At 33.3% G+C, this 27,502-nt stretch overlaps 2 protein-coding genes across 2 annotated transcripts in view; one reads left to right on the plus strand and one right to left on the minus strand.

Annotated features, from left to right (window-relative positions):
* LOC129230173 (DENN domain-containing protein 1A-like) overlaps window positions 1-13,131 on the minus strand; it is a 101,602-nt gene extending 88,471 nt beyond the window's left edge. The window contains exons 1-3 of the mRNA XM_054864575.1: window positions 12,917-13,131; window positions 10,398-10,462; window positions 5,662-5,705 (exon numbers count right to left, since the gene is read on the minus strand). Coding sequence (XP_054720550.1) covers window positions 5,662-5,705; window positions 10,398-10,462; window positions 12,917-12,933 — 126 coding nt within the window. The 5' untranslated portion in view covers window positions 12,934-13,131. The remainder of the gene's footprint in view (window positions 1-5,661; window positions 5,706-10,397; window positions 10,463-12,916) is intronic.
* Window positions 13,132-13,609: 478 nt separating this feature from the next.
* LOC129230175 (GTPase-activating protein and VPS9 domain-containing protein 1-like) overlaps window positions 13,610-27,502 on the plus strand; it is a 145,680-nt gene continuing 131,787 nt past the window's right edge. The window contains exons 1-2 of the mRNA XM_054864577.1: window positions 13,610-13,751; window positions 15,606-15,723. Coding sequence (XP_054720552.1) covers window positions 15,622-15,723 — 102 coding nt within the window. The 5' untranslated portion in view covers window positions 13,610-13,751; window positions 15,606-15,621. The remainder of the gene's footprint in view (window positions 13,752-15,605; window positions 15,724-27,502) is intronic.

Raw genomic sequence — 27,502 nt, forward strand, 5'->3', positions numbered from 1 at the left:
CACTGCAAAATCTGGGGTTCGAAAGAAATAATATGTCTGATTCATTTTTGTTAAATGTGCTAAATCACAAGTTGGATCGCGAATCTCAGAAAATATTTGAAATGTCTGTAAAATCTACAGAAATTCCTACTCTTGATAAATTTCTGGAATTTTTGGAAGAAAAAGCTAGGATTCTAGAAGGATTAAAAAATTATTCTTCAACAGTTTCCAGTGGATCAAAGTCACTTTTATCAAACGAAAGTGATAAGAAAAAGAGTTGTATTGTGTGTAAAAATGATCATTCTATACTTAAATGTGATAAATTTCTAAAGTTAACTCTTGAATAAAGATTAAAATGTAAATGCAGTCAGAAGCATTCTAAATTCATTTGTTTTAACCAAGCGAATTACATTAAGGCGCCACTTGATAGCTTCACTGGAGACGGTGACGTAAGAGAAGTTGCAAATGATCCGCTTCATTCCCCCACATCTTCTTCCTCAGTATTGAGTAATGTCTCAAATCAAAGGAAAAAAAAACATTTTTTTGTCTACAGCTCAGATTTATGTGCATTGCGGGGATGGGAAAAGAAGGGTTGCCGTAAAATGTATTTTGGACAGTGCAAGCAATATTTGCCTATTATACAAACAAATCAATGAGATCTTGGGAATAAAGAAACAGAAAATAAAAATGAAAGTTTCAAGGTTAAACGAAATGAATCAAAATATGAATTGGAAATTGAATACGGTTATTTTGAACGAAGATCGTAGTTATGAAGAACCTATTGAGTTTTTAATTTTTGATAAAACTACTGGGTCAATACCTGCCGTAGAGTTAAGATATTTCTAAAATTAAAATTCCAGACTTTATTGAGTTGGCTGATCCATTATTTTATAAATCGAGTGAAATTCATGCGTTGATCAGCGCAGATATATTTTTTAAGATTTTGAAAGGTAACATCTACAAACTAAATGATGAACTCATATTACAGGAATCAGAATTTGGTTGGATAGCTGGCGGGAAATTAAATTAGATACCAAGTTTTAGTGAAAACGTTTGTTTTCACACTAGAGATGAATCCTTGCAGGACACATTGAAGCTTTTCTTTGAATTAGAAGGATTGGGTATTTAAGATGATCCTGGATATTTTGAGAAGGACCAAGAACAAGAAAAATTTGATGCAACCGTCAAATTTACTGGGCATAGGTACGAAGTACAATTGCCTTGAAAAAGAGATTTTCGCGAACTAAGTGATAATTTAGAGGTTGCGAAACGGCGTTTCTCAACACTTCAAAGAAAATTTCAAATTTATCCTGAATCGTCAATATGCGGAAATTATTAAAGATTATTTAGAACAGGGAATTGTTGAGGAAGTTGAAAATACAAGCGTCCAAGAAGATAGACCAAAATTCTACTTGCCTCACCAGGCAGTTTGTAAACAAGAAAAACTTACCACAAATATGAGGACAGTATTTGATGCCAGCTCGCATGAAAAAGATCAATCATCTCTAAATGACTGTTTGTGGTCTGTATCAATCATTAGGAAAGATTTTTGACCTGCTTGGATTATTGTCACCTTACATTATAAGAGTAAAATGTCTTATTCAAGAGTTATGGAATAGGAAACTGCCATGAGATGAAACTTTACCTCCAGATATCGTCAATAAATGGCAGAACTGGTGTTCGGAACTTCCTATACTTAAAAAATTGAAAAATTCTGAGATTTGTTCTAAATTCTGCTGTTAAAGGAATTAATAACATTGAATTACACATATTTTGCGATGCTAGTAAAAAGGCATATGGTGCTTCTGTTTACGTTAAAGTAAAAGAAGAAGATAAAGCGTCTGTGAACCTCGTCACATCAAAGAGCAGGGTAGCTCCTTTGAAGAGTTACAATGCCAAGGCTTGAGCTGTTAGGAGCCTTGGTAGGAGCTCGTTTAGGTTCAAAAGTTCTAGATGTTTAATTAGAATTTGTAGTTTTATTTTTAGGTTTGTGCACAATACCAGATACCCTCAAAGCAAAAAAGTAGGTCCCCTTTCACGCAATGAGCTGGCAGATGCCGAAACGTACCTCGTCAGGGAGCTGCAAAAAGAATTTCCTAGGGAAATAGCGGCATTAAAATCCGGAGGTGATATTTCCAGCAAAAGTAAGATTTTTAATTTGTCTCCATTTTTAGACGATGAAGGCATCATTAGGGTAGGAGGCAGGCTGGAAACTCTCGGCTATCTTACTTAAGTAAGCATCCTCAACTACTGCCTTCAAAGGGTAAATTACCAGAAATGATAATCGGATATTATCATGAAAGATATTTTCATCTTCGATCAATTATTCTCATCCATCAAGCAATGTTCAACAGTATGAAAGCTGTATGCCAGAGCCTTAAAGATGCTGCGCTTTTGAAGTTTGCGAGTAAATTTTAAAAAAACATTGGGAATAATTTCTCAGAAATTGTGAGTGTTGCGTTAATTACCCCGTCTACTTTACTAGGCCCAAAATTTAAAAAATTTGATTTTTCAGTACCACCAGATGCAATCAAGCAGTAGAAGTTCTTAAAATAAAAGCAGCTTCAATATAAATAAAGTAAAACCCTTCTTAACGGACACCCCTCAAAGGGACGGACAACCCTCTTATGCGGACAATTTTTAATTCCCCGGTTCCAATGTAAATAACATTATTAAACTCCTACCCCTGCGGACACCTCTCTACTGCGGACAAAAAATTTTGTCCCATTAGTGTCCACATTAGAGGGATTTTACTGTAGCTGAAAGTGCTGCTACTTCTTCAAAACAAATAGCTGAAAGCTTGTCATTGTGGAAGGAGTTTGACAAATTAGTGTCTACAGCTACAGCCCCAGACAATCCCACAGTGGCAGTGTGACAAACGGTTTTGTCACACCTACTTTCCGACTCCATCACGAACTTCATGTAATGCACATCTCCAACAGAATCTACCTCATTCCGACTTCTGTATTGCTGCTGCCAGTAACTGCAACCCATCAGTTAACCGAGGGAACCCGCGTGGTTTGTGGCGGGAGTTCAGTCAAATATCCAGCAATGATGCAAATATAAAAATTTGATCTCACTCCCGGACACAATTTTGTGTACCGGGAGGCAAGGTGATTATTTTTTCTGCTCCTGGCTGTACTGAAGATCGGCAAAAATCTGATGCTGTGTTCTAAAGGTTAGGAATGAAGTTTGCTTAGGATAGTGATAACCAACAGTGATGATTCAAGACCATTTTCCTTGCTATAGATGTGAGACCCATGATGTCATTTCTGAAAGAAATATTTAAAAAGGTTCTAGCGACAGACAGAAATATGGAAATGAGACACTGAATTTCTCATCTAAGATCATCCGGCCTTTAGGCTAATGATTTAGAGTTCTTAGTATCTCTCTATGGAGGCCGTGTTTTGAAAAATTAAGATGTGAAAATCTGAATTCGAGAGTTCAAAATCTGAACTTTTTGTGCTAGCATTGCAGGTGAAGTAACAAGGTCATATGAAACTCAACTTTTCTCAACACAAAATCAAACGTGTGTTACTGTGTTTATTATGTGATTTTTTCTATCAGTATAATCTGATATGATAGGGAATGTGATTTTTGATTTAACATGTGATCTTTTGACCTAATATCGTGTTTTATTTAAACCAGCTGATCAGTATGCATTAATAGTTCATTCCTGAATATGGCAAAACAATATATTTACTAATTATACTAAATGCATTGTACTTAATTCCACTGTGTGTAATTTAATTATAGTGAGTAATTTGTAATAAATCAGTTCTAAAATGTTATATTTGTTTTGGGGCATTTATTGCAGGGAAAACCCAGTAAGTTTCCTTTTTAGCATTCGGAATACCAAATTCTATGCTTTTTAGCATCGGTATTACTACTTTTTTACAATTTTAACAGGCGGGTATTGTTGAAGTTTGCAATATCAGTTCCTTGTGAACGAATTTTCTCCAAAGCTTCAATACAAATAGCCAAAAGTGCTTCTACTTTTTCAAAACAAATAGCTGAAAGCTTGTCATTGTGGAAGGAGTTTGATGAATTAGAGTTGAAGGCCTCAGCCATTCCTTTTAGCAGGCAGGTATTATTTGAAGTGGATAAATACTTGCAGGAGCCTTTTCTAAAATGATCAGAAGACCCACTTTTGTGGTGGAATAGGCGGAAAAATATCTATCCAAGGTTGTTTAACATTGCCAAATGACAATTATATCTAGTGGCAACATCAGTTCCTTGTAAACGAATTTTCTCCCAAGCTGAGAAAATTTTAAGAGATAAGAAATAGACTCACATTTAACAAGGTAAATCAAATGTGATTTTTGAATAAAAATCTAGTCTCTGCCACAGCTTTGCTCAATAGCAATGTGCTAACAGTCTAAGAATGGCAAACATTGCCAAAACTAGTAGAAATTTAAACATTTTCAAAGAAATAACTGGAAATTTAATCTGAACAAAGCGTTACTTCTTCAAAAATGATTCCCCTCCATCGGGCAATGTTTAACAGTATGGAAGAGGTACGCCAGAACCTTAAAGATCCCGTACTCTTGAAATTTGCAAAAACAATTTTTGAAAACATCGGGAATTGTTTTTAGAAATTGAGAGCGTCGAGTTAATTGTTCCGACTAATTTACTAGGTCCAAAATTAAAAAAATTTGGATGTTAAAGAACCACCTAATGCAATAACAAGCAGTAGAAGTTCTTAAAATTAAAGCGGCTTCAATACAAATAGCTGAAAGGGCTCCTACTTCTTTGAAACAAATAGCTGTAAGCTTGTCAAATCTTGTTAAATCTAATGTGTTCTAAACTATCAGTTTATTAGATTGTAGCTTTTTTAGCAGATGTGTTTACCCATTTGTTAAATGTCACAGACAACGATTTGTTGCAAGTGCTTGATAGCTCAAAAAATTTAAGGCAAGGCATAAGACTGTGTTCAAAGTATTGCATGGACAAACAAAAGATGTATTTGATGTAATATGCATTGAATGGAAAAAGAAATTTGCCAAACCTTCTTGCCCTTTATAACGAAGAAGATGAATTTAAATTGGATGGAACCAACCTTTTTTTATAAATGCATGCTAAATAAAACTATAATGTACAAAAATAAAGCTCGCACTGGTGGAAAAAACAGCAAAGAACGTGTGACACTAGTTGTTATAGCAAACGCCAGTGTAACTGAAAAACTACCCTTGTTGGAAATTGAAAATTTAGAAATTCCTGTTTCCTAAAAAATGTCAAGTCTTTACCTATATAATATGCAGCAAACAGGAAGGCATGGATCACTTAAGACTCGATTTAAAGATTACATTAGAAAAACTGGACACAAGATTTTAAAGAAAAATTTAAGCAGAAATGACAAACAATTACCCACATTATAAGCTATGACTACTGATCTACTCCTAGCGCCACTCTGAAAAAGTTTGGATGTATTAATCAAACTACAATTAAAATCATATTTTTTACGAAGTTTTTAAAGTTATCTTAAACTATTATGAAATTTTAAATTTTGTGAATAAGGTTTTCCTTGAAAATTATTCAAACTACAAAGGAATTCAAGTGCATATAATGATCCCAGCGGGTAAGGGTTGAACAGTAATAACAAACAATAAGGACATAAATGCAGCAATAAAAGTTCCCCCCCCCCCTTTTTTTTTAATTTTTAACTACTAAAATTATGCTTACCTCTTTTTTAAAATTGTAAGGAAACATCCAACTAATCCATGGATCTAAAAAATAAACAGATTAGTTAGCTTCGATACATAGAAAATATTTTTGAAACTTGTTAATAAAATAAATTTTTTTTCAAAAAAAAAAAAAAGTTATGCTCCCAATCTTTCTGATACACTTTTGAAAAAAAAAAAAAAACCTATTAGACACAATTCGTACATACAATTCCAAACTGCAAGTTGAGGAGAAAAAGTGATACAAATTTATTTGCTCCTAAACATAGTTTTCAAAGGAATTGTACTGCTAAGTAAAGTGAAATCTGAGAAATGAATAAATATGTTTGGCTTACAAAGAAATAATTAAAAAAACATAAATGCATAGACTGCAAACGGTTGTTTCCGTGCAGGGCCAGATTTATCAAGATAAAGCTTAGTGCCCCTGCTTCGTTCGGAGCCCCACCCCAAAAATTGCATGTTTTGTTCCTCAAAAAATGAAAAGTACTTCAATAATTAATTTCATTTTCAGGTGTCCGTTAGGAGGGGTTTTACTGTATCTATTTTTCAAAATTTCCTCAAGTGGGAAACCCCCAGACCCCTATACTTAATTTAAAGGGGAGCCCTGCCTCACTCTTGATACTGTTCTCTCTTTTAAGGGCAGTCCAAAAGGGACACACAGCAGGAAACACATTCAAAGACAAAAACAAAAAAGGCAAAGCATGGCTTTAATTATCGCAGGAAGCTCAAAAATAGTTTCTTTTGCCACCGACAGAAAAGTTGTCTGGACTACAAAAGGGGGACCATACCTGAAATAGCTCAGAGTCTGTTAAGTCTAAATCGGGCCCTGTTTCCAGGTTTCAAGGAATTCTCTTTGATGCAGGAAAGTTTAAGCTTGTGGGTGCAGTCATCCAAAAAAAGAGTAAAGGGCAGAGGTGAGGAAGGAGCCCTTGAAACCCAGAAACATGTGCCTGCGATTTGTTGTAAATTTGTGCACTTACAATGTTTTTCTCACTCTAACATGTGTAGAAGCTGATATAAGTAAAATGGGTAATTTACATTCAAAAAACAGTATGTGAATGATATTTGACTATACAGGTTACTGTAATTTGTGTTGGATAATCAGTTTTGTTTTAATCATTAATTAATGCCTATTCGCGACTCCAACGAACTATAGGGGGCACTGCAGTTACTGTCTAATGGCGGAATAAAAAACTAAAACAAACGCATGTGGTAACGAAGAAAATGCTAAAAGTGTTGTGATTTTTGTTGTTATGTATGATTTTTTCGCTTTATTCATTTGAAAAGATTTTTCAAAGTCTTTTGGTTATTCTGACCCATATAGAAAGAGATTAGAAACCAAAAAGTATTACGAAAGTAAACAATTAATGCAGAACACACAGTAAGTTGTTCTGAAGCAGCCATTTTCACGATGTTGAATTCGGAATTCATAAATTTTTGGTTCGCTTCGAACGGCATTTTCATTTTGTACCGTTTTTCTATACATTAGTACATATTAAGTTCAGTTTCGTGACATTTCCGGCATTTGTTGACATTTTTGTCACATAGTGCACATACGTGGCAGACTGTCAAGAGTAACGTTTAACACTAGATAATTTATTTCTATGACTATATGATTGGATATCTAAAGAAATCATGCATTTAATTCATTCGTCATGGAAATGATTTACCTGATATGCGAAATCTTGTCAAGATACATTATTCTTTCACACAATTTTAAAACCATAACCCTATAAACAGATTTTTGGCAAACTTTTATTTTTTATTGTTCAAATTCTTAACGTTCTTTCTGGATTTTTCAATCTGTTCTGCGATAAATATTTAAGAAAATTTATTTGCATACTTTCTATTTCAGTAGGATACTGTAGTAACAAAGGTTATTTAAATCATTTATGTGGAATTAGGTTAAGGAAAAGTGTCCAGTCAATGTTGTTAAGTTCGTTTTTTTTTTTTTTTTTCATTGAATTGAAAAACTGATATTTATTCAAATTCACTCAGAACAAAATAAATAAAATGTGTACTCACAGTTTATATATGGTGGTAGTTTTCTTTTCAGTTGATTGACCATTATTTCTTTTTACTTATCGAATTCTGTAATCTTACTATCATTTTATTCCACTCATGATAAAAATTAAAAATGGTTTAACTAAAAACGCGAAATCTCGGAAAGGCTACTTTGCTCGCACAATTCCAAAACTATAACCCTAAACAAATTTGGCGAAACCTTTCAGCTGAGAATAAAAGGAATAAAGTAAATTCTTTCTCGGTTATTCATTTTGTTCTACGATAATATATTCAAGAAAATATTTTGCATACCGTCCATTCCAACTAAATGCTGCTGTAAAATATGATTAGTTAAATTAATTTAAGATTAAAAAAAACTCATATTCTTACAAATTCATACAAAACAATAAAAAATGTTACCTGGTATAACGTTATCCAATTTTGTTAAGCCAGAGTTTTCTGGTTTACGCTTCCACCATTTAATACTTTTTTGAAAGAAATAAGGAAAACTAACATTATTTTGAGAAGCTCGAGAATACTACTAAGGGACGAATTAATTTCTGTTGTTGAAGGCGTTCTTAGACATGTTGAATGCGTTACTCAGAACAAACTGACCGCGTTTACGTCAACAGATACACGTGGAGCGCAACGTGGCAATGTTTTAGTTGCATTCGCAGTTTTATAAATCACCGCAAGGTAGCGTATTCGAGCGCTGGAGTTCCGAATTAAAAATTAAAAAATCTCTGAAAACTGTTTTAAAACGAGCTGATGTGTGCATCACATGACTCCCTTTTATGCTAATTTAATGATAATAATGCCTTGGACTTGGAGTAAGCAAAGAAACACTCAGGGGCCAATCCAGGATATTTTTCTCGCTACCTATTTTTGTGAAAGTATTGCATCATTCTATTTTTGTGAAAGTTTTTTTTTTTATCAGCATTATTTTTGTGAACTTTTAGAGGCATCCTATTTTTGTAAAAGAGAAGTAGAACAAAGTGAAATTTAAGGAGAGCTAAAAACCTAAGAAGCACCGAAAATACCATCATAATTTCAGCTTAATGGGCTATGTACTGTGTACAATTTGGAAATTATGAGAAAATGGTTCCCCAAAACATGTTAAAAGATTGCGATAATATTGCATAAATACACTTTGGCGAGAAACAGCTAAAAATTAGTTAAAATACCACAAAAAGGTTGCTATTTAAGCGATTGTACATATAATCCTGCTTAGAATTTATTTTATAAGTAAATTTTGTTTTAAACAGAGAAATTTTATATTTTAAAATGTGAATTTTTGCGAAATTTTCAATGTTTTTGTGAAGCTACCTGATTTTACTATTTTATTTTTGTGAAAGTACCTATTTCAAAACAAGATTTTTGTGAAGGTACCGAAAAACGGTAACAAAATCAGCCTGTATTGGGCCCTGACACTTCAAATATTTTCACCCCAAGGTTTTTGCAAACCAAAACAAAAAAAAAAACGTTTTGTACAGATTAATTTTTCTAAAATTATCAGTTTTAATGTGATTCAATGGTTTACTCTCTAAATATTGCCAATAGTGGCTAAAATGAAACCAGATTTAAAAAAAAAATAAACATGCCAAATTTGTCGCCAATTGGCGACCAAAACATTGTCGATATATTGCCAAGTGTTTGCCAAATTATACCACCACTTGAGTTTGCAGTGAAATTAACAATGATTTCCCCCTAAAAAGGTGTAAAAGACCACCTTTAAAACATCTGAATGTAACCAAAAAGGGAAGTGCACAACTAGATCCCACTAGGAGTGTACATACCAAATTTCAACTTTCTAGGACATACCGTTCTTGAGTTATGCCGCAAATACATACATACGGACGTCATGAGAAAATACGTTGTAATTAACTCGGGGATCGTCAAAATGGATATTTCGGGTGTCTATACGTTTTTAGGCACTTATCCATGTGTGGTCGGGTTGAAAAAAAAATTCAACATTATTTCGGGGGTGAGCAAAATGGAAATTTAGGCTGATTTTTGAGTGAAAATTTTTTTGCGAATACAATACTTCCTTTTTTGTAAAAAGAGGTAAAATGATTTTTTTTTTACAAAAGAAAAGAAGAATTTGATTTATAATCTTAAGGGGCATTTTATTTGTGCACAACCTAACTTCAACAAGCGATTGATAATAATAATAATAAAAGCTTGTAGCATTTTTATTGCATAATTTGAATTTTAAAAGAAAGAAATTAGGCGTCGCAACTTTTGAAACATATCAATTGTACGTGCTTTAATAACATAGGGAATTAGATTTTAATTTTAAGGGATATTAATCATTAAAAACTAACTACGACAGAAATTATTTAGATGTTCTATTAGATTCTGTTAATTCTGTAAAAAAATTAAAACTTCTAATGAAATTTGCAGAGGAAGGATGCATATGCTTAGAATTCGGAATCTTGTGAGAGAGATGTTTTTAGAGTTCTGGATTTAGTGGAAAATCCGCTACTTGACTTAAGTTTCTTCTAAATCACTCCTTGTATGTATTTTACCGGAAGGAAAACTCTCCTTCATAAAATAAAAAAAGGGGGAGGGGGGAAATACAATCAAATAAAATATAAAGTCCCTTCTTTTAGGAAAAACATGTCTGGTTATGTTAATGAGTTGAACTGAAATAATGACCTAAATATAGTTTGAAAACATCTACAGTTGCTATGAAACAATGATTATAACAATAATGAATAATAAAAAACATACTTGCACTAGTGTCGGACGGAATGCCTATTTCACAGAATAGTTCAAATGCATGCACTGGATTCTTCCTAAAAATAAAAGACAATTTTAGCACATTATAAATTTAGATTATGCAATATATAAAAATAAACTATTTATTTTTTAGATTTGAGTAAATTTCCAATAAACTAATTTTAGATAACTTATAAATGTATTCATAGAATAAAGTCTTCCTCCACTTATTCAACTTTCACGACTTAGCTCTATTATGGTTTTTAATGATATATTCATTAGCCTTTTCTAATAATTTTTTTCAAAAGAGTAACAAAATATTATAAGTTAAGCAAGTCTTTCCGAGGGGCTACATCATCTCCCAGGGCCCCCCTGCTCCCATCACTTCAGTGACAAACCAGATGGTGTTCCCTTGGGATCTGAGAGGCTACAGTACAGCTAGTTGCGGAGGGGTAGCGGAGGGGGGGGGTATAAAAACGCTGAAAAGAATATCAAGAACTGTTATCCTCCAATTATTAAATGCCTTCTAGGGAATGTTATATCACTGTGTATTATTGTAATTTCATTTGTAAACTACTAGCTTTCAAAATAGTAAGCATTACCTCCGCTAAGGTAAAAAATGGAATCAACTGTACTCTTCTCATCATCGAACAAGTTGCAATGTTTGAATAAGTGTGTCTTAACGGAAGGTAGAACTGTTGTGCGTTTGTTCAAAACACATTGTCGCACTGCTTTTTGGGCTGTCTAATACATTTCATTTTCTCCCATTTTTTGTTGTATCTTGGATAAATGCAAGCGTAATGGTGACAAAAAAGTACTACTTCATGTCTAGAGGGCTCAAAAATGCTTTAAAGAGTAATATGCAAATTTTCTATGCTCACACTAGGAAATATTCAATTTATACATAAAAATCGTATTTCGTTGAAATTCACTTATCACAGTATCTACAGTCTGGAACGGATTATCCGCGAAAAACGAAGGTTGACTGTATCAATTTTGATTAGATTGTGAATGCATTAATAGTTAAGACATCGAAACTTCAGAATCAAATTTCGCACAATAATTTTTTTTTGATAAGGCTTCTGCAATAATTAAAAATTATCCGATCTTTGAAAATAACATAATCGGGGAGTATTTCATCAAATTTTATTTCAAATTTTTCAATCATTAATAAATTTAAAACTTAGGTTTCCTTCGGGGATCCTAGGCTCTTGTAAAAACGCAGGTGCAGCCACTAACGTAAAAAACCATTTGTCAGATTCACAATAGTTAGTCTGATAGTTTAAAAATGCTTGCATGCCCCATCATAATCGATAATTGAGGGGCAGGGACTGATTACTGAATAGGACAACCAGGCCTTGGCCTAGGGCCCCCAAATTAATTCTGCCAATAATTTAATAAGGCTAAAATTGTTAGGTTTGACTACAGGGGACCTCCGAAAATCTGTTTGGCCTAGGGTCTCCCAATATCTTAATCGGGCCCTGTTGAGGGTTTTGTGACTCCCCTCTTAAGTATTCAAATACAGCCTAAAACTGCATTTTGAAGACTTTAAATGCAAATGATACAAATAAAAAGTAACAGTTTTAATGAATGAAAGGAGCAGTAAACCAAATTAGAAATATGCTATATTAATTTGCTTTTTGGAAGGATTAATTTTATATCTTAAATTAATAATCATTAAATGGAGATAAGGATGTTTAACGAATTTAAAATGAACAAAAAAAAACACAAAATAGAAAGTCAACCCTCGATAACTCGAAGTCCCAAGGACCTTATAAACCCTTCGAGTTATGGGAAGTTCCCACACCTTTATCAAGAGTTTGGGACCCCAAAACACTTCGAAATATAAGAATATTTGAGTTGTAGGTCTTCGAGTAATCGAGACTCGACTGTATATATTTTCTATTTTTAATTTGTTATTATAAAATATTACAGATAACATCTTTTAGTCAAGTATTTGGTCGAAATTTCAGTTAGAATTTCAAACAAATATTCAGTATTCGACGCATCTCTAATTAGTTTTTAGATGGTATGAGTTTTTTAAATTAAATTGTTCTAAAGTGTTCATTCACTGGCAGTCAGTCTATTCATTTTAAGAAAATATTTAATTTTGAAGAACTTCTTGAATGACATTAACGAAGCGAAAGAAAAAAAGAGCTGCATTCAAATTTAAATTCCAATGCTTAATAAGGAATAAAATTACGTTTACTGACATATTTGTATTAAAATTTGGTGGAAACTGAAACGGTCGGGTGTTTCAATAATTACACAACCATTAAACTACCTAAACAATCATTTTTAAACAATTTTTCAAACACTCAACTTTGTAATAAATAGACAATTAGGTTAATTCAAAATTTTGTGATAAACGTTTTTCATTTTTATAACAATTTTACTCAAGAAACAATTCATGTAGTAAAACTAATGCTTCGAATACGATGTATTTTTACATAAAATTCATTCAATGCATTAAAATTACATTCAGGCACAAATAAGCAATATTCGGTAAAAAGCGAATAAAATTGTTTAACCTTATCCTGGTACCCATTGTATTGTTCTCGGTCACGTTAAGTATCCAAGAGAAATTGAGGATATATGTAAACAAATTTCAGAATGACAACAGCACATGAAGGCAGCATGACATATAAAAGAAAGTGAACATTAAAGAAGCTGTAAAACTGTGCTATTATTTATTAGAGGCATTCACAAAGCGGCAGTACGGAAATTAGTGACATGTGAAGCGGAAACATAATTAATTAATTTCATTGAAAAAATAACAAATCCCAGCAATCAAACATTGTTATCGCGGTGCTGCCATTCTGAAGCATAAAAATCATCATAGTAAAAGCAAAACATTAGTCATCATGAAAATGAGTCATTATTAGTAACTTTTTGGACAATGAATGAGTAAATAAGACTACGAAATTGAGAACTACTTATTCATTACACCTTTTCTAAGCTTATAGGACACATTCTTTGGAATACTGTTTTCCTCGTATTTGAACATTAAAGTTCAATTAATACGAAATTCCGTTCAAATATTCTGTCATAAACATTTTCCATGAACATTATTCTTCACACCAGTTTGCAAAACTTCGCTTTTGATGAAGATCCTGTTGAAAGTTTCAAAAATTCAACAACAAATCATTTCCGTCATCTTCCGAATGGCAATCAAGCTAAACGTCAACATCTTGCGATGAGTTTTGTGGGTGGCGGAACCAAAACATTCTATACATCTACCCTGTACTTTCAATGCATTTAAATCCGTTATGTTAATGCATACAAATCATACTTAACAATTTCATATCCATTTCACAACTTTTGAAGTCAATGAAAAAGTAATTTCTTTCCGTTTCTAATAAGAAAGTATGTATACTGCGTTTTTAATAACTGATAAAATGTTTACGATTCTTTTCTAACTTGGCGGGTTGTCACCCTGCATAAAACTTTCATTTTTGTATATAAGTGATATCTTTTCACTTAAATATTAGTTTCCTTTTGATAAATTGCGGATTTTTAGGTCGTTGGCCCAATAACCAATTTTAATTGCTATTTTCCGCGTCCCTGTTTTCAAGCGAAGTTTGAAAATTTTCTCCGTTTGGTTAACCTCTTTCTTAATTCAAACTATTTTAAAGCTTTGTTTGCTTGAATTCGGTATACTATTAGACTGCAATTATATGTATTTAAACTTTTTATAACCGTATTAATTTGTATTCATTTTTTTTAACTTGAACATTTTCCGATTTCTTGGTACGAGACTTCGCCATGTCACTAGACAGCATTTTTAAACATTATGTCTGACTACTTCCAAAGACTAAGTCCTATAGTTAAAACAATGTTTTAAAAAATATTTGTTTAATTGTACTGAAACCTGCCCGAGGTCTTCCAGGATTTTTCAGAGTCTCTTTTTTGTGTTAAATCAAATATGTTTTGAAAAAATGAAATAATTTAAATTTTCAAAACTATTTTGTTATGAACATCAAAATGCAGTTTGTGTGTGTGGGGGGGGGGGGGGGCATGGAACAAATTGATGGTTGGGAATTCTTGAGGCACGTTTCTTGGGGGGTTACTATTTTCTGGTTCTGATTAGCAGCTCTACACACCTGGTCCTGGAACTTGAGGTGCTGTAATTCTTTTCAAATATAGTAAAACCCTTCCTAACAAACAACCCTCTTATGCAGACAATTTTCAATTCCCCTATTCCAATGCAAATAACATAATTAAACTCCTTACCTGCGAATACCCCTCTATTGTGGACAAAAAAAAAAAAAAATTGTCCCGTTAGTGTCCGCATTAGAGGGGTTTTACTGTAATATATAACACATCCTCTGTAGAAAACATAAAATCCTCAAGTTGTAATCAGCTTGCATCTGGCTAAAAAAGCCTATTATAATAAACTTTCTGTTTAAAACAACTTGAAAAAGTTAAGAATATCAACAGTATTCCCACTCATTTGAATTAAGGTTGCATTTTTTTCTAACAGTGAGCCTACTTGAGTAAGACTAACTTTCCCAGAATTAACATTTAAAAAAACCACTTGGGATTTCTATCAATATGATTTGCTATTTATTAAATTTTATTGGCTTTTGTTCAAAGTCAGCTACAGTTTTTGAGTTTATGAAAGTTGCCAATGTTAATATTGCTTCTCTTTGTTCCTTGAACCATAATGCAAATTTCTGGAGCTTTATTTGGCATAATTTTGAGCTCCATTGGTCAAATTGAGAATTTCTGCCCTGCCAAAAATTAAAGTGTAGGACGCTAAGTGTACTATTTTGCTTTTAAAAGTTAAAGGTCGAAAGGTAAGAAACAGTTTCAAAATTTTATTTTCCGTGGAATGCTGTTATATTTCCATATTCAGAAATAGGCAATAGGATATTTTTAACCATACTGCCGTGCAAAGAGCAAAAGTGTTATCTGCACTTTTCATCAAAATTGAGTTACTGTCACCAGGTAGTTCTTTGTCACATATTTCACCTAAATACATTTTATGTTCACTTGTCAGTAGGAAATATTTTTTTAAAAATTCTAAATTAGTTGCATCCACCTCAAATGCATGGAGGCACACAACTTTAAATGGGCAATTTCTCATTTTGAACTTGGCTACAGATACAAATTTTGGTCTTAACATGGCAGTATACAACTTATTTTTTACCTACTTATGGTTTAATTTCTACTGTATTATTTTTTCATTAATTTTCTATATCGTTATAACTTTTTCAGAGGCGTAACAGAAATCATGTCATCTCGAATGGATTTGATGGATTTAGCTCGCCATTTAAGACAAGAATCATTGTTTGTGTCATCAGAAAAGCAGAATTTACAGCATTTGAATGAAAAGGTATACTTAATTTACTTATTTTGATTTTTATTATTCTCAACAAATAAAATTTATTTTTGTATATGATAATATTGAATTAGCAACTGAATTGTATTTAATCATATTAAGTTATTGTTAAATTTTTCGTAGAATTTATTCATAATAGTTTATTAATTGCAACTTTGAAGAAATCGTTACATAAATTTGCATTTGTAAAATACATATTTTAAATGGTAGGGGAGATGGGGTCACCTTTCAACATTTTTTTTGCAAAAGTGTTATTTCTCAAGTAATGCTGCTTTAAAAATGAAAGTCCTAAGTACTATTTACAGACTGCGTATTTCAGGTATCCTCTCAATTTTATAATTAGTTTCAAGCCAAATGTAAATTATTAAATTTTACCTTTTTAGTGAAGCATACACTTTGTTGAAATTTGCCCCTCCAAGGGGGCTGTTATCAACAGAAGGTAAGGTGCATTTCAACAGTAGAAGCAAATCCACAAATATCACACAATTTGACAAAATATGCTTTATTTACGAACCTGTAAAGTAGACAGATTGACATTGTGGATTGATTACATTATTTTTCTGTAAATAAATTAAAATTCACAGAAAATGTCATCGAAAATACAGCTTGAGCAATTCCTCCACTTAAATTTGTTTCAGGTAGTTTCATTTTTATATCACTTCGTTCTATACTGCTTATGTCCTCTTTTTCTGGAAAATAAAATTTCCAAGAATCATTCTTCTTCTTCATAAACTTTACCTTCTAGCAGTCATCTTCTATTTTGTCAATTTTCCTTACAAAGAGAACTTTTTTCTTCCTTCCACAAAACTCTTTAAGAACTAAGTCATTAACATTTAATACTGAAATCATGAGTTATTTCCAGTTGTTGATATTCTGTAAAGGACAACTGAAGACAACTCCTCCACTTCTCCCCAGAATGGTCACAAGACCTTCTCGGTTTTGGTGAGAGATATGGAATGACTTTCCTACACCATCCAACCAAGAAACCCGGAACAGCAGCTGACTTGATTGAAATTTTGACAAAATACAGTAACACCATCAAAATCAAAACATTATGTGTACATAATTAAGGTTGATTGCAATTTGAAGAAAAACGTATAAATATATTTTTTTTAAAATACAATTTTCAGGAAAAAATGTTACTTTCAAAAACATAAATGATAAGGAGAATTAATTATCATATTCTGTAGAGGGTTAAAAAATCCTCATACTCTGACTCATCGTTCAAAGAAATATCCTCACACTCACTTCCTGAAGAATCAACAATTTTTTTGGGTGGCTGTTTTGACGTAGGCTTAGTGCTATTTGACACTGTTTTCCTTTTCTTTTCCGACCTTCGAAGTATTTCTTCTTCAATACGATTATTTTCAGGTGCTTCTGTTAGTATCTTGGACTTCACTTTTTTTCTTCCACCCTTTCTAACTTCTGTAATCTCTTTAGGGTAAGACCTCACATCTATGGGTGTTATTGATCTCTTCTAATTCGTTGATTGTTATTGTACAAAAGTAGAATTTTCCTTACTAGTGCTTGAGACTTTCTATTGTGCACTTTTCTTTTGGAACTGAATCTTCAGGAAGAATTACAATAGCAGAGGATGGCTGCATATAGTTAACTATTATGGAAGAAGGTTCAAAATCGTCATCAGTAAAAACCAGGTGTGAAAAAGGCCAGATTCCAGTTTTTAGGAAAGCTGTTCCGATATTTTTGTTTGTAGATGAGACAGTGTATGCAGTATTTTCTATTGCAGCCAAGTTATGTACGTTGATGACTTGCTAGGGTTTGATATTAAGCCAATCATTTTGAGCTATTCTCAACTTGTAATTAAACGGTCCTAAGACTTCAACATCCAAAGTGCTGGAGGCGGTGACAACAGTGTAGAGGAAGTGTTATTATCACTATACCGCTATTCTTCGCAAACAGCACAACATCAAGAGTACAATGACTTTCATAATTGTCCATCACCAAAATAATTTTATCTTTTAGTGAATGAGTATGCTTTTTAATACGTTTCAGAACCTCCAGAAACAGAGATCCAATTCTATATCTACTTATGGGACAATTCACTAAACATAAATTCCCTGGTGATGCCTTAAATAACATGAAATTTTGCCTTTGGGAAAATAAACACAATGGGAAGGCGTTTCAGGCATTCTTTTTCAAATGCTTCTCACTGTATTCTCCAGACTTGAATACCTTGACTACCATATAAAACACAAAACATACTTTCATCACTAAATAATACATTTTTTCCAATCGTCTTTGCTCCATAAACGCCTCAATTTACACAAATTCAATCTTATACATTTCTATTTTGCAGTCGTGAGAGGTTTTGTTTTCGGTACACAAGATTCAAACTTAAATTTATGGAGATGTCTTAATGTTGTCCGATACAGTAACTTCAATTTCTTCATCTTTCCATTTTGGGGGCAAGAACTTTTTACGGTTTTTACCGCTTTACTTTTAAAATTGTTTTTCTTGACTAGACGCTTCAGTTTCCTCTCATCTCCAGTAGAGGTTTTTGGTTTATGACCACCATTTCGACGAATATTTTGAAAACTTCCATTTTGTGAATATTGAGTTAGTATTTTACTAACACTTGATTGCGAACAGTGTAAATAATTCGCAATATCACATTGTTTTTTACTGTGACAATACAAATCCACGATACATAGTTTAACAGATTCAGGACTGTCACTCATATGATCCATTTCAAGACAAATAAGCAAATAATCTGCAAAAAGAATACCAATAATACTAATTTAAAAGAAAATCATCTGCATTTAATTAATGATGACTATGATGATGATTTGAGCAGTTATGAATTGGTGATAATTAAAAGAACATTAATGTGAAATATTCTAATATTTTAACCACTTGAATAAATATTCTAATATTTTGACTTTTCAAAATATTCATTTTTTTGTATTAATCTCTTCAAATATATTAATTTTAAGATAATAAATATGTTTAATCAACAATGAGTCCTTAGTAAATTTGTCCTGTGCATATTTGCATTGAAAGATATTGCATTATCAAAGGATACTTTCAATTTAATTAGAGCAAAAATTGTCGTTATCCTAATATTTGAATAGGAACTGTACTTGACGAGCTCCTAGTTTGGCTACAGGGTGATTTTCAAATTTAAGGCATTTTTAAAATTTAAGTGGTTTGAAAAAATATAAAAAAATAAAACATTTTTGGTATTTAATATTAGTTCTTGCAAATGTCTTGAACATGTTTTCATAGCCAGCGTCAATATTAAGTTAAAATTTAGGCTTGCAGGTCCCCTCTAAGTCACTTAGAAACTAAAAAATGTCAGGTCTGTTACAGACAAATATTTGAAGTTTTTATATGAAATTACCATTTTTTGAATTAGTAAATCATCTTAAATATAGAAAACTTGTCTCAAATAAGAAATTATTTCCTTGTTTTGCAAAAGGAAAATATTTAATTATTAATAAAAATATTTACAATGTCAGGTCTGTTACTTCAATTTAATATTAATGCATTAACTTTTGTCTCAAATGTGCAAAAATAATGCTGTGCTGTATACCCTAAAGTTATATCCAGAATAGGTTTCATATTTATCAGTTGCACACTCATTGCAATTTTTAGTCAAGTATTTTGTTTTTAACAAACATCTTTTACAAGGCAACAGACCTGACTTTAGGTAACAGATTGACATTGAGTAACAGATTTGGCATGATTTGAGATCAGATGTTATATTAAACTCTTCTACATGTGTTTCTAAAGCACACCAAACAATTATAATTTTTCACTAAAATATGCACAAAAATATATTGAATAACTCAGATATTAAAAATGTTTGAAATTACTACATTAAAACCTTAAAAAAGGCAATAATTAAATATTCATAAGCAAGAAACAAACGTAAAATGTATTAAACAAATTTATTATCATCTAACGATGAAATTGTAATTTTACAAGTTATATTTTAGAAAATCACAAGAAAAATAGAGGCACTCTCTTCGATCCATGTTTGAACATGGGAGTTTTAAAACTATGTCCTCAATATCAATGATACTGATAGCGTCAACTTTTGGCCATGAGAACTGTTTTGTTCCCTTATCATGTTTTAGGAACTTGACAGATACAGCTTATGTATTTGTGTCAGTTGAAGTCTGTACCTGTCCCAAAAAGTGCTTAATGGTGCAATTCGTCGTAAATGCGACAAGAATATAAGATCCAGCTGAAATTTCTGGATCTTTTTCTGGTGGTTTCGAAAAGTTATCAACATTTTCATCAGAACTCAGCACGAAACTGCAGTCCTCGGCTGGAATTGACTGAGCTGGCTGTGTATTTCATGTATTATCATCAGGAGTCTGATAATGATGTGTTAATTTGTGTCCTTGTTAAATTTCCTTTTTTAAGCTCTGTAAAAAATGTTTTGGGCTCAAAACACTTACAAAACCCTCTCTTCCCAGTTGATGAACAGAAACAGCTAACATTTCTGCACTTCAGCAATTTTTTCTTCTCAATTGCTATTTGGTGCATTTTTCAAGTTTCTGGCAATTGCGGAATCCAGTTGATGCTTGGAAGATTTTCTTCGATGAGTTTTATCGTATCTTTGTCAATGAAAAACAAATCAATGCTAGTATGGCACTTGAGTTTAAGAAAAAAGATTCGGCATCATAATCTGTGCCTCGGGCAACTAAATCATCAGCACCTCGCTTCAATGCTGCACCTATACCATCAGCAGCCCCCTTTCCACGGCCACTCTCAAAGAAGTTCCAAGTTCCTTTGGTGAAACCGTGCTTGAACATATGCTCGCGCGCGTTAAATAGTTAGAAATTTTTTTCTGCCGATACTGTAAGCTAGGGCCGTCTGTAAAAATATGAAGCACATTTATGCGTAGACTCTTATTTTTGAGTATTTCAATTATTGGCTGTAAATGTGCCCATATTGCTGGTGGACTATGGTCTTTTATAGGTGAAATGGAGCAAAATGAAGGTGGCTTAACTTCTTTGGCCATATATATCAAATCAGTGTGTAACATTACCTGGTTTCTTGAGCTTCCAAAGTAAAATGACTGAACTTCTTTAGAAAACTTTAGAAACTAACAAGAAAACTTCCATTCTGTGAATATTGTGTTAGCATTTTATTAACACTTGATTGCGAACAATGTAAATAGTTCGCAATATCACATTGATTTTTACCGTAACAATACAAATCCACGATACATAGTTTAACAGATTCAGGACTATCACTCATACGGTCCATTTCAAGACGAATAAGCAAATAATCTGCAAAAAGAATACCAAGAACACTAATTTAAAAGAAAACCGTCTGCATTTAATTAATGATGCCAGCAGTTATGAATTGGTGATAATTAAAGGAACATTAATGTGAAATATTCTAATATTTTAACCACTTGAATAAATATTCTAATATTTTGACTTTTCAAAATTCATTTTTTTTTCTATTAATCTCTTCAAATATATTAATTTTAAGATAATAAATACGTTTAATCCCAGTAGCAGAAAGTTTTGAAGCTGTCTGCGACAAGCTTTTAGAACTTCAAAATCTGTCTGCAAAATTTGCGCGTAATTTCAATAAATAAATCACACGTTAAACAAGCATTTTTTAAAGAATTTTATTTGAAACATGGTAAGCATGATGCATTGGTATTAATTTTGTTAACTACTTTGGACACGACAAATCGTTTCATCAATTCATTTCTTGTGGGATTTTTGAAATGGGAAGGATAAGTTGTCCCATACATCGATAATAAAACAGCTTTTAAAAATTTTCTGGTGCCTTTGAACCCAGAAGGAGGACCATTTAATTGCACAAAAACCCTCTTATCATTTGTGCCAACTTCTTCATCAGTCCCATCTTTTGAGCGTAACCTATGCTTCCCAACAACATCAATTACTGACCCCCAAGTTTCACACACTGCCTCAGATACTGGCATTGAAATAACAAAAACAACTAATTTTAGAAAAGTAGGGATTTTTTCTTTGAGTTCATGGTATGCAATTTTAAACAGGTGTTTAAAGTCTGGTGCATCACCCTCCACAACAACTCTATGTATTAAATGAATCATACATTCGCTGAAGATCTGAAACTCGAACCACAGAGTTTTTCTCAGGTCTGCAGAAGACTCCACGAAAGGAAAGATATTTAAAATGTCATTAAAACTCTCTTCCGTGAGTCCCCTGTTAATTTGAGCATCATTTATACTGACATTTGATTTTGGATAAACCAAAAAGTCATAGTTAAATAAATGACTGCTCTTTTCAATAATTGAAAAAAAGGTGGGTTTACCATCCGATTCCACGCTGCGGAAATATAAACTACATTGTTCATTCAATGATTTTACATACCTTGATAGGTGTGCGAAATTAGCTCCAAGTTCATTACTCCCATCATTTTTATGTTGCGACCTGAGTATCTTGGAGCTAATAGGTTTCTCAAAAAGTGGAACTCCATGGTATGTGCTAGACAACCCACTATTTAATGGAGGAAACATTTCCAATGCTGTTTTTAAATTTGTAAATAGTGGCAGAGGTAGTTTAGATAACGCATCTGAAATCTGAATGGCTTGTTGACCTCCTTCATTTTCGGATGCTGCAATTGCAAGTTCATCAAAATATGTCTCCATAATGTTGAGAGAGGATGTGAGACTTTTTACGTGCATAGTATATTCCCATGGCAACAGATCAGTCTCTTGAACTTTTTTGGATGTGTTTCCAAGAGCAGAGCAAATATCTGAAAGTGCAAGAATGTTCACCATTGTCAACTTATTCATTAATCTGTCTCTTAATGTAAAACCATCAGGGTCATGTTCACATGCAGATATCAACACTCGATAATCTGCTAAAACTGCCCAAAAAACTGTTTCGCAATGGGCCGAAAACTTCATTGTCTCAAAAACTTGGGGTCTGTAAAAAAAATCTGGGAACTGTTCGGAACATTTCAAAAGAGCTTCAAAGCTTTTTCCCGATGAAAAATTCTTCATTGCGTCATGCACTAAAGTAAATGCATCTATTACTAATTTGGGAGCATCAGCATGCTTCTTAATTAGTTCGATTTTGTGCATGGGGTCCCACGAAACTAAAACGTTTTTCACAAGCTTATTCTCAAGATGCTTTCCAACATCTTGTATGATGTATTGTCCATCCACTGCAAGACCTACGAGATGGTTACGGATATAAGGCAAGTCCAAGCCAAATTTTTCTACCGTTTGTAAAATTTGCTTTGCTAAGCCACTTCCTGTTAAATCAGTTGCTGGACTGTGCTCAAGATAGATGGATTGGAACAATTGTTTGCTATTTATGTCAAAAATTGGTAGTCTTAATCCAATTATATGGCGACTTCTGCGATTAGCAGTCATTTTGTCTGCCACTATGCCGAATGGCAAATCGTTGGAAATAATAAAATTGCAAATTTCTTTAGACAAAATTTGATATGTATGTGATAAAAAATTTCGCGCAAACTCTTTAGAATGATTTTTTAGTCCAACTTCTCCTCCACAGTTGTGAAATTCAGCAATAATTGTTTCGTAATCTCTGTATGAAGACTCTAATTTATAGCTGAGATATGCTGCAGTCGCACAGTTTATTGCTGCCAGTTTACCATTCTCATAATCTTGCTCTTCCTGCAAATTTTGTCTGTCGAGACGGTTTAGGTTTTCAAGGTGTGTTGAGGTCTTTGTGTGTCGTATTAAATCAAATTTTAAATGTCGAAAAGCAAGTGGCATATTTTCCTTTTCACCAGTAAAGTCATCTCCTTTACTGTAATCGTAGGAGATGGTTGACTGACACACTTGGCATCTAATTCCATCTTGGCATCTTTCAAACTTTCCTGCCCATTTCATAAGACCTGCCACTGATCTTTGAGACCTCAGCAGAATTTCAATTTCCTCTTCTGTCAAAGTTGAGTCACTTATAGAGGAGACTGATGGGACTGATGGTTGACTTTGCTGTTTGGGCATTTTCTTGAAGTCCTCAAAGTCTTTAGAAAGGTCTGTAAGAAATTTTAAAAAAAGTTTTAAAAAGAGTCCATTTTGTAAAAATGACAATACTATTGTTAAATTATTATTTAAAAATTTCCCTTATAAATATATATATATTAACCAAGGAACCAAGATTCTATGGAAAAGAACCATTTGGCACAGTTTCTAGTCTAAGGAAGCAGTCTCCAAACTATAGCTCAGTCACAAGCATCTAAATTCAGACTAGATTTAAGATGCATATATCAGCTAAGACATCAGATTTTTTAAATTTAAATAAAATATTTGAAATTTAAATTTGATATTAACAAATTAAACTGTTTTAGTTAAATGTCTATATCAGATTATTAAATTTTTATGTATACTCATTTGGACCAAAACGGACCCTTCACAAAATTCTAATAAACAAGAGCAGATCTTTCACAAATTGTTTATTGAAAGAGCAAATCTGAAAGCAAAATAACGCATTTTCCCTTTTGCAATTAAAAAAAAGTAAGAAATCAGCACCCTCCTGATGCTCCAGCAAGCTATAAATGATTACTACTGCCAAATAAAAAAAAGCTTGTTTGTTTCACGGAAAGAAATTAACAAGCTAAAAATAAGTTTGATAATTTTATTTGTTTTATCACAGCTAATTAGCAGCGCCTGCGCCGTGGCGTTATTGTAAACTTTTCTGAAAAGGCGTTGGTAAGCACTTTTCTCCATGCTCATGATATGGACTTTAGAACTGCGACAGGATAGTTAGTGTGGGGGGAGGGGGGGCGGAAAAAGATCGCTTCAGATCCAAATCGGTTTACAAACTTCAAAATTATTGCCTACTGTCTGGCGTTAAACCTTTATTATGACTTGATTAGAAAATATTCTCATCATTTTAGGAGCTTGTCAATATTTGTGTTTTTACGGGTTTATGGGTCCGCGGCGGATGCGGTGCGATGTTAACATGTTTTGGGAGAAAATTAAATAGGTTTGATTTTTCGATGCTAAGAAGGATGATCAACTTTAAATAAATCTCTTTTCATTTCTATTAAAGTCACAGAATTTATAAGTTTCAAACGAAAATCTGTGATTTTTTTAAGAATGTCTTGGGTCAAAAAGTTAAATGCTGAACCCTTGTCTGATTTTTTTTGTTACAATTATTTTAAATACTGTACAGAAATATTTGTAGTATAATGCAACATTTTGTAGAATGGTAGATAAATATTAGTATTTGAGAGAGCAAGTACCCCCCCCCCCCCGCCAAATACTAGAAAAACACCCCAGAATGATATTCTCAACATAGAAGAGGAAGACACTCAACTGTACGTTTAAATGACGCAGTTTGTGCCATCGCTAAATTCTAAAATTTCATTTTATCAATTTTTTTTTTTTTGCGAATTTTTTTTTTTTTCCACAAAATTAATTCATTTTTCACAAAATTATTTGATTTTTCACAAAAAACGGAGGGACAGACCCCTGTTAAATGTCAGGTCAATTTAGGATTCAGGATGTTTTCCGAAAAGAATCGTTGCTGCATGCTATTTTTCAGTAAAGTGTAAATTCTGCACAAATATTGTAGAGAAGAATTTTTTCACCCTATTCCCATGTTACTGACGGCTAAACGATCCGATATTTCGTTCCCGAAGTTTTGATTAAAATCGCGAAAAATCGTGAACAGAAAATAATAAATGCGCCCCGCGCGAGCTCGAATTTTCACACTGCAGGGAGTTTTCCCCAACCATCTACCGCGGTAGGCGTGTTCCAGTTCCTTCTCGGTCGTCCCCCCCCCCCTCCCCTCCGCGCAAGTTCGGGTGCGGAGGTGCGCAGATGTGCATTGCCGAAGATTAAAGGTTGTGTAACTTTTGCCTATCGTTTTGCACAATAAGTTTATTGCACTTAAGTAGTGTAAAAACACCTATTTTCGCAAAAATGAAGAATTCGGCGATTTCGCGCAATTTGTATGAACAGAGCCAAAAATAGGAACGAAAAAAAATGCTTCTTGAGACTGAGTTCTCACGATAACGACGGATTTATGAAATTTTCAGTCTCACGAAAATTGGTGCTTATACATTTGGTAAATTTAAGCATTATTGTAACTCAGATTTACTAAATACCAAAAGAAAAACCGAAAAAAGAAACCAACAATTATTCGACACTTACTTTGCAAAGCTTGTAGGACATCAGATATAGTGCCGTCTTCATTTCTAGCTCGCTTTACAGGACGATCATCAGGATGATCTTCTGAGCTGTTTTCTGCAGGATCTTGATTTTCGTTATCGTCATTTTCAACACATTCTCCGCTGGGCTCATTTACCCCACTTTCATCCTGTTCGAGCTGTCTTTTCTTGTTCAGTTCCACGTTTTGAAACATGTCTTTAAGCCCTTTTGCAGCCCATATTTGATTAAATTTAACATTTTGATTTGGGTGGCGTCTTTGAAAATGCGTGCTCAAATTTTTTTTTACTAGCTCACATTCGCAAACCCCACACAAAACTTTTTCGCGCGACGCCATTTTCAGAAGAAAAAAAAAATTCCCAGTGAAAGCGAGACTAATCTACCGTGCGGCAAACGCTGACCCTCTGGCTGCACGTTCTACATTCCCATAAGCATCTGCTGACCACTGAAAAACTGGTTTCTTAGCAAATGTGTCACCTAAAACCACCTCAAGCTGTGAACGAGCACGTGCGTCATTGTATAACTTGAAGCCTTTGCTCTCCTATTCTTTTCTGAGCGTAGTGACGAAGGGGGGTGTGCGAAAGAATACGTTGTTCGGCAGCCCCCGAGAAAAACGGCTGTCCCTCTGCGTTTCTAAAAAAAAAATTTCCCCGCGGCATATTTCTGCGGACAAGGTAGAAGAGGCGCGGAAAGGGAAGCCTGCGTACTTACTGCAAGGAGGGGGGAAGGAATGTCCGCAAGTTGCAGAATTTTCCCTGCGGCATCCTGCTGACAAGGTAGAAAGGAGCTTATGCCTGCGTCCTTATCGCTAGAAAAAAATTCTGAAAATTGCGGACAACTTTTATAACTATTTTTGTTTTAGCGCAGAACAAAACTGTCCGCAATAGACCGACGTTGGCGGCGACATTGTCGCCGTGTCGCGGTGTTTCTGCCACTGGGCGTTTAATCAACAATAAGTCGTTAGTAAAATTGTCCTTTGCATATTTGAATTTAAAGATATTGCATTATCAAAGGATACTTTCAATTTAATTGGAGCAGAAATTGTCATTATTGTAATATTTTGAATATGAGCTGTACTTGACGAGCTTCTATTTTGGACATAAGAGTTTTAAAACTCAATATCAATGATACTGATATCGTCAACTTTTGGCCATGAGAATTGTTTTGTTCCCTCTTCATATTTTAGGAACTTGACAGATACGGCTTCTGTATTTGTGTCAGTTGAATCCTGTACCTGTCCCAAAAAGTGCTTAATGGTGCATTTTGTCGTAAATGCGACATGAACATAAGATCCAGCTGAAATTTCTGGATCTTTTTCTGGTGGTTTGGAAAAATTATCCACATTTTCATCAGAACTGGTTGTATCATCAGAGTTTGAGGATGATGTGTAAATTTGTGTCCTTGTTAAATTTACTTTTTTGAGCTCTGTAAAAATATTTTGGGCTCAAAACACTTACAAAACCCTCTCTTCCCAGTTGATGAACAGAAACAGCTAACGTTTCTGTACTTAAGCAAATTTTTCTTCTCAATTGCTATTTGGTGCATTTTTCAAGTTTCTGGCAATTGCGGAATGCAGTTGATGCTTGGAAGATTTTCTTCGATGAGTTTTATCTTATCTTTGTCAATGAAAAACAAATCAATGCTAGT

This window comes from Uloborus diversus, chromosome 9 (genome assembly GCF_026930045.1).
Source record: "Uloborus diversus isolate 005 chromosome 9, Udiv.v.3.1, whole genome shotgun sequence".
Lineage (NCBI taxonomy): Eukaryota > Metazoa > Arthropoda > Arachnida > Araneae > Uloboridae > Uloborus > Uloborus diversus.